This window comes from Callospermophilus lateralis, chromosome 10, assembly GCF_048772815.1.
Source record: "Callospermophilus lateralis isolate mCalLat2 chromosome 10, mCalLat2.hap1, whole genome shotgun sequence".
NCBI lineage: Eukaryota > Metazoa > Chordata > Mammalia > Rodentia > Sciuridae > Callospermophilus > Callospermophilus lateralis.
This window is the reverse complement of record NC_135314.1, coordinates 103476011-103483704: the sequence shown is the minus strand read 5'-3', so window position 1 is coordinate 103483704 and position 7694 is coordinate 103476011. Positions and strand designations below refer to the sequence as shown.

General features: G+C 37.2%; 1 protein-coding gene across 1 annotated transcript; it reads left to right on the top strand.

The window, feature by feature from the left end:
* The first annotated feature begins 1119 nt into the window (after positions 1–1119).
* On the top strand, positions 1120–1698 carry Arl14 (ARF like GTPase 14). Its single transcript, XM_076869056.2, has one exon. The coding sequence runs from the start codon at positions 1120–1122 to the stop codon at positions 1696–1698; it is 579 nt and encodes a 192-aa protein (XP_076725171.2).
* The last annotated feature ends 5996 nt before the right edge of the window (positions 1699–7694 follow it).

Genomic DNA, 7694 nt, shown 5'->3' with positions numbered 1-7694 from the left:
TGTACTTTCTGTTCCTTATTTAGACTCTTAGTTATTTCCCTCTATTTTTAGTCCTTTATTTCACTCCTTCTCTCTGCCATTCCTGGAGCCTCTTGTCTATCCCCAGTGACCTAGCACCGCAAGCCTGAGCATTATCATACCATATAAGTTATGGCTCACCTTCCACCTAATTTCCATCTTCCATAGTTTTGTTGAAATATTTCACCCTTTGATGGATTTGCTTGCTCCTCTCGCTATAGGTTTATATATTCTTTTTATTTCTTTGCTGTCATTTAGGTGTAGTCTTGAGAAGGAAAGGAGATAAATACATATATTCAATCTTCTATTTTCAACTAGAATGTCTGCTTAATTCAAAAGTGTTTGTGTGCAAACTTTCCCCTCTAAGTCTGGTTTTGTGAGCAGTGTTAATTCTCTGCCTGGTAGACTCAAGAAACAATGCTCTATCTGATTATGGGAGAAAGATTCAGATAACCTTGGGTGGTTTAAAATTTCTTACTGAGAAATCTGGTCAAGGGGAAGTACTTAAGATACTGGGTGGGGGTGGGCAGTAGGAGATAACTCTCTTCATGATTTAAGAACCCTAGTTATTTATTTACAATTGTAATAAGAGAAATAGTCAAGTAACCACAGTTCTACAAAATTTTTTTTTTTTTACAAAATGTTAAACAAAAAGTTTAAAGTTAACTTGAAGATTAGTTAAAAATAAAATACAACAAAAAGTTGTTTTCATTCTGCTTCTAAACCTTGTTACTGTGCATGTCTGATCCTTTGATTTCCTCCAAGTTTCTAGCACCTGAAAGGGACAAAAGCTGTAGCATCAGCCAGGCACGCCACTCCTTATCCTACTCATTTACAAAGAATGTTCCCTTTGAGCCACTATGATATTGGCTGGTTACTCACACCACAGATAACTCAGGATTGGCTAGGACTGCAATTAAAATACTGTTTGCCTATAAGAGTTGATAAGCCACAATATAAATGTACACAAGCTCCTGTTCTTAGGCTATATCATAAAGCATTTGCTCTCTTATTTCCTCCTACACAACTTCATGCAAGATCTAGAAAGGACACACTGCCTTTGGTCAGAAGAAAAGATTGTTAAAGAAGAAAAAGCCTCAGATGGGTCTTCTGAGTTCTAAGAACTCCAAAATCAAGCAAGCCCACGTTCTTCTTCTGGGACTTGATTCAGCAGGGAAGTCTACTCTCCTTTACAAACTAAAGCTTGCTAAGGATATTACGACCATGCCAACAATAGGTTTCAATGTGGAGATGATCGAATTGGAAAGCAGTCTTTTGCTCACAGTCTGGGATGTTGGAGGACAGGAAAAAATGAGAACTGTTTGGAGCTATTATTGTGAGAACGCTGATGGGCTGGTGTATGTTGTGGACAGTACAGATCAACAGCGACTGGAGGACTCACGGAAAGAGTTTGAGCACATTTTGAAGAATGAACATATTAAAAATGTGCCTGTTGTCCTATTAGCCAACAAACAAGATGTTCCTGGAGCTCTGTCTGCGGAGGACATTACCAGAATATTCAAAGTGAAGAAGCTCTGCAGTGACCGGAACTGGTATGTGCAACCCTGCTGTGCCCTTACAGGCGATGGGCTGACAGAAGGATTCAGGAAATTAACTGGATTCGTGAAAAGTCACATAAAATCAAGAGGAGACACTTTAGCATTCTTCAAGCAAAAATGAGACAGTGGAAAGGTTGAAGCCTCAAAAAAGATACAATTGAAACGGTAATTTTTTTTCCATCTTAAGTGAGAAAAGCAAGTGACTTAAGTTGGCAAATGTTTCCTGAGAATTTTTTTTCACATAAATTTAGTTAAACAACTCTAGAAAATAGTTATTTTTAGCCAAAAACTAGGAAACTGTATGGTAATGATCAAAAAATGAAGAATTTGTATTTTGCAAAATTTTAACATGTTGGATGATTCAGAATAGTCATACTTGGAACGGGATAAATTATGACTTTATTAATTTTATATGACTTCTAGAACAAAGTTTAAATAACTTGACTGCTAATCAAGTCTGTTTTTTTCAGGCATTGACTTTCTACCCTGCAATAGCTGAGTGGTATAAAAAATGAACTCTATATTACGGAGAGGAAAAAATTGGAAGCTAATATTTTGTATATCCTATTCCCTAAATAAAGCTCCTTTTCTGGATTCCTGCCAGATTTTTGAAACTCATTGCTGGGAACTTCCTCCTAAGTGTCTTAAACAATGAACCTCAGGCTAATTGCCCAGAGGCTATGTTCTGTAGGGAACAGAAGTGTGCAACCAAAAGTTCTGGGCATTACGGTAACCTTAGAGTTTAGGACAAGTTCTGTGTTTAGGACTAAGCTCTAGGCTGCAGCCCTAAGATCTGCTTCAGAGGAATTCAGTATTACCTAGCAACACATGTACAGCCTATTGTGTTGATAAGCTGAAGCAGACCTTTGTTCTCAGGGACCTTCACAGGGGGAAGCAACATAAAGCTAGTAGCTAGAATACAGAAGTTAAATTCTGTGTTGTTATTGTTGGAAATGTTGTCTAAGATGTTGTCTAAGAGGTTGCTAACTTCCAGAAAGGTGCAGGTTAGTGACTGGAAGTTTCCATCACTAGGATACTCTCAGAAATACTGTGACAAGGAAAGGGGAGGCAAAACCAAAGATTGAATTGGAATTTCTGTGCCAGGCTCAGAACTCCCAGGGGAGCCCTCATCCTAACAAACTCTCCTCCTACCCTACCTCAATAAGTCTCATTTGGGCTGGAAGCAAGCCTCCAGCTTTCACAGCAGCTTCTTGGACTCCAAATTCCAAGATCATAGAGGAAAATAAAGGTATGATAAGTCAAGGGTGTTGCCCCTTACATTTTGTGTATGTGTGTGTGTTTTTCTCTTTTCCTCTTCATTATGACTTATTTCTTGCATACTTCCTTCCATGCTACATGGTATAGTTTAAATAATACAGAAGATAAGCCCTTAGTTACTGTTGGTTGAATACATGTGTGTGCTAGGCAATAGGCTAAGTGCTTTCATACATCTTCTCATTTAATGTTCATAACTGCCCTGAAAAAAAAAATGGCATTATTATCTCAATTTTAACAAAAGTGAGGATGGAGACTAAATAAAGTTAAACTAAAAAAAAAAAAAAAAACACAAAAAACAGCTTTGTATTTTAACTGAGGAATTGCAGAACCAAGATTCAAATTTAGGTGTGTGTGACTCGAAGGCCTGTGTCATTCGTTGTTAATTGCCAAAATATTGTTTTACAGATAAGGTATGATCTCTGTTTTCAATGATCTTCTAATCCCCAAGAATAAACCCAGAGCTGAGCTCAGCCGCAGAGCACTTCTAGCATATAAGAGTTCCTGATTCAATTCCTGGCAATGGGGGGTGGGGAGGATGCCAGGCCAATATATATTTCTTTTATAATAAGAATGTTTTTAGAATAAATTGTGATAACAGAGATGTAAGAAAGATACTGAAAGATTGTTGCCAAAAGATTTTCTGATTTCAGGAAGATCTCAGGAGGGTGGCAATGTTAAACATTAATAATAGGATTTTCCCTGAGTTTCCTCAAATGGTTAAAACTTCAAATATACATCTCCCTTTACAATTTCCTTCAGTGTTTTTTTTTTTTTAATTGAATCATTCTAGATTTACTTCTATAGAAAATATTTGAATAGAAAATGTTTCCTGGGCTGGGGATGTGGCTCAAGTGGTAGCGGGCTCGCCTGGCATGCGTGTGGCCCGGGTTCGATTCTCAGCACCACATACAAACAAGATGTTGTGTCCGCCGATAACTAAAAAATAAATATTAAAAAATTCTCTCTCTCTCTCTCTCTTAAAAAAAAAAAAAAAAAGAAAAAAAGAAGAAAATGTTTCCTGGTAGCTGGGTATAGTGGCATACACTTGTAATACCAGAGTTTGGGAGGTTGAGACAGGAGGATTTCAAATCTGAGACCTTGTTTCAAAAAAAAAAAAAAAAGACTTTGGTGTAGCTCAGTGGTAAAACACCCCTGGGTTCAATCCCCGTACTACAAAAATAAAAAATAAAATAAAATTAAGTCTCTGGGTATTCTAGTATTTTGGTCGTCTGAATTAAGCCAAGCCCTTTGTGACCCAGTCATCATGTAAAATTCAAAGAAAACAGTCTGAAAAAATATTGGAAGTCTCTGGTGTGTGTTGTGTGTGGTGGGCAGATAAACTATTTTTTTTTCTTTTGAATTCAGGGGTGCTTAACCACTGAGCCACATCCCTAGTGGTTTCAGGAATATTAATATTTTAGAGACAGGGTCTCACTAAGTTGCTGAGGCTGGCTTTGAACTTGTGATCTTCAGCCTCAGCCTCCAAAACTGCTGGGATTACAGACCTGCACCACATGCCTGTTTTTTTTTTTTTTTTCTTTCTTTCTTTCTTTTTCTTTTGACTTGGAATTGAACAGTTTGTAGGGGCTCTACCACTGAGTTACAGCCCCAGACATTTTTGTTTTGAGGAGTCTCACTGAATAGCCCACGATGGCTTTGAATTTGTCATTATACTGCCTTGGCCTCCTGGATCACTGGGCTTATAGCAACGTGCCAGTGTGCCTGGATGATATAGAATTAAAGTAGAGGAAATTTTATAAAGTAAGTTTTTCCTATCATTTCAAAATCTCTCCCAGTATAGCAGCCATTCCTCAAAATATCTAGCAATACTCTCCCAGAAACTTGTATGCTGTTTCACTTTTTCCCTGGGGTCTATTTTTTTCCATGATTAGCTTTCTTTCTTTTTTGATGTTAATTCCATCATTCTTTTCTTCTTTGACATTTCCCTCCTGTTCTCCCTAGCATGTTCCCTCTGTCCTTAAACACATGGGTGTATGGGTAAACACAAACATACACACATATACCTGTAAACCCTTTACCCAGATGTACAAATAGTGCTGATAGGGGACAGACAGATATGAGTGGTGGGAACATGAGGTTAAGGGAATATTTCTATAAAATGGGTCCACTGTGCTGACCCCCATGTGCTTTCTTTTCCAAGAAGCAATCTACCTGCAGCTCTGCCTAGTTTAAGTCAACAGGATATGTTACATTCCTCAGCAAACTACCTGTTATCTGCAGAATGCAGGCTGAAATAATGTTGATAAGAACACCAGTTACCCTTAAGGGGGGGAAATTTTGTGATCCTTACATGGCAAAGATCCCAGAATTTGGGAAGATAATGATAATTCCCTCTTACCATAAAATCTGTAAGAACAGATTCCAGTTAGAGCCAGTATGGGCCAAAGGGACCTACAGTGGTCAAGGCAGTGGGGTCTTTAAAATCTGATGTCATCCTGTTGTCAGTCAAAAATCAAGAGGTAGAACCTGAACAGGACTCTCAGGAAACTTCGCTGGGACCCCTAATAAAACTGGAGTGAAGGAGAGTCCCTCTCTTCTCTGAGAGAACCCCCTCTATCCCGTGAGAGTGCTCCCCCATCCCCTTTCCCATCCCTTCTAATAAACTTATTGCCTGTTACTCTGAAATCTTTCTGACTTGATCACAAAAATCTGGGTTTGAAGGGGGGTATCTTAGTGCCATCTCAGTTACCAAGATGGCCCCAGCCCTGTAACAGTGACTGAAACTGAGGGAAGATAATAAGACAAGCAAGATAGTAGGAAAATATTCCTTAGCAGATGGGAAGAAAGAATCTGTGAATATTTATACTTTGATATTTGTTGTTATCATATATTTTATTTTATCATATTTTATTGTGGTGCTGGAGATTGAACCAAGATTCTCACACATGTTCAACAAGTTCTCTACCACTGAGCTAGATCCTGAACCATTTATTTTGCTTTATTTTTGTACATTCTTTCCAAGCATTTCATCAGCATTTTAAAATTTTTTTTTTATTTTAAGAGAGAGAGATTTTAATATTTATTTATTTATTTATTTATTTTAGTTTTCGGTGGACACAACATCTTTTTGTTTTATTTTAAAACAAATTTTGCATAAATTTGAGGTTTACAATGGGATGATATGTAATACATATAGATAATAAAAAGGCTACTATAGCATAGCAAATTATCATTTCACATAGTTAATCTTTCTGTGGGAAAAGTAGCTAAAAATATACTTATTTAATAAAAATCCCAAATTCCTTACAATTTTATCTTGTCCGCAATCTGTGACATAGCAAAACTTTTATCAAAGTAGCATACCACTGTGGATCTGATAGAAACCAAAATTACACCACTTCAGAAATGTTTCTTGGTTAAAGATTTAAAGAGTAAATCTCGAATTTTTGATTTAAAGCTAAGTGTCAGATATTATTTTTTTAATATTTTTTAGTTGTAATTGAACACAATACCTTTTATTTATTTATGTTTATGTGGTGCTGAGGTTTGAACCCAGAGCCTCGTATGTGTGAGGTAAGCGCTATACTGTTGAGCCACAACCCCAGCCCAGTGTCAGATATTATGAAAGGTAAATATTAGCTAAATATTTCTATCTGATTTTCTAAATATTCTATGTGAAAAAATTCCTACAGGACATAAGAATAAAGAATGATGAATAAATAAAACAGCAGCAGTGACTGACATATATTAAAATTAATTTGCCCATTTTAAAAGCTGATCATCACTGTGTTCTGATGATGTACAAAGTGAGTTTCATCAAGCCAAAGAGGCTGGTAATTTTAGATGAAGAGACTATGGTGCTAGTTTCCCATAAGTGACCCTCAGTCTCAGAGGCTTACTGATCACTGCAGTATACTGGGTATGTGGGAAAACAACCCAAGAAACAGATACCCCTGGGTTCTGTTCTGCAGACCTCTAAGTTGGCAAGTTCTTGTTCACAAGAGCTCTCTCTTCAAAGAGAAGCAAAGTGATTGAGAGAGACAGACAGGGCTGGGGATGTGGCTCAAACTGTAACACATTTGCCTGGCATGTGCGGGCGCTGGGTTCCATCTTCAGCACCACATAAAAATAAAATAAAGATGTTGTGTCCACCGAAAACTAAAAAATAAATATTAAAAACTTATCTCTCTCTCTGAGAGAGAGAGAGAGAGAGAGAGAGAGAGAGACAGACAGACAAACTTCTTTGTGGCAGTGCTAATGAGTATTTTAACATAACAGAAGCTAATGTCATAGGAATTCCAATTCCAGTCCATCATATTTTTACCATAGTGTTCACTATTAGCAACTAAGTTATTTCAAGCATAAGAAAGCATATTTTACCTTGAAAGTGCTACACACATATAAAAGATGGTTATTAGATGACAATCATATGAGTAGTGTTTTTACAAATACTATCTATCACATTTCTTTCTTCACAAAAATCTTATGAGGGAGCTGGTTTCAGTGGCTCTCCTGCTTGTAATCCCAGTAGCTCTGGAGGCTGAGACAAGATCACAAGTTGAAAGCCAGCCTCAGCAATTTAGGGAGGCCATCAACAACTTAGTGAGATACTATCTCAAAATCAAAAATAAAAAGGGCTGAGATGTGATCTAGTGATTAAGTGACCCTAGGTTAAATTCCTGGTACAAAACAAAAACACAAAAACCAAAACTCTTTGTTTCTCTAACCAAATGTGACTATGGACCAGTATGCTTCTTGCACCCAAAATTTACAAAATATCTTCATTATTTCCTTGGTATCTTACATATACCAACAAATGCTGTCAGTTCTCCCTTTAAAGTACATTTTCCATCTGATCACTGCTCAGTCCTCACCACT

What these genes read in the sequence shown, in the direction of transcription:
- Arl14 (XM_076869056.2), top strand. Translation starts at nt 1,120, where the DNA reads ATGGGTCTTCTGAGTTCTAAGAACTCCAAAATCAAGCAAGCCCACGTT.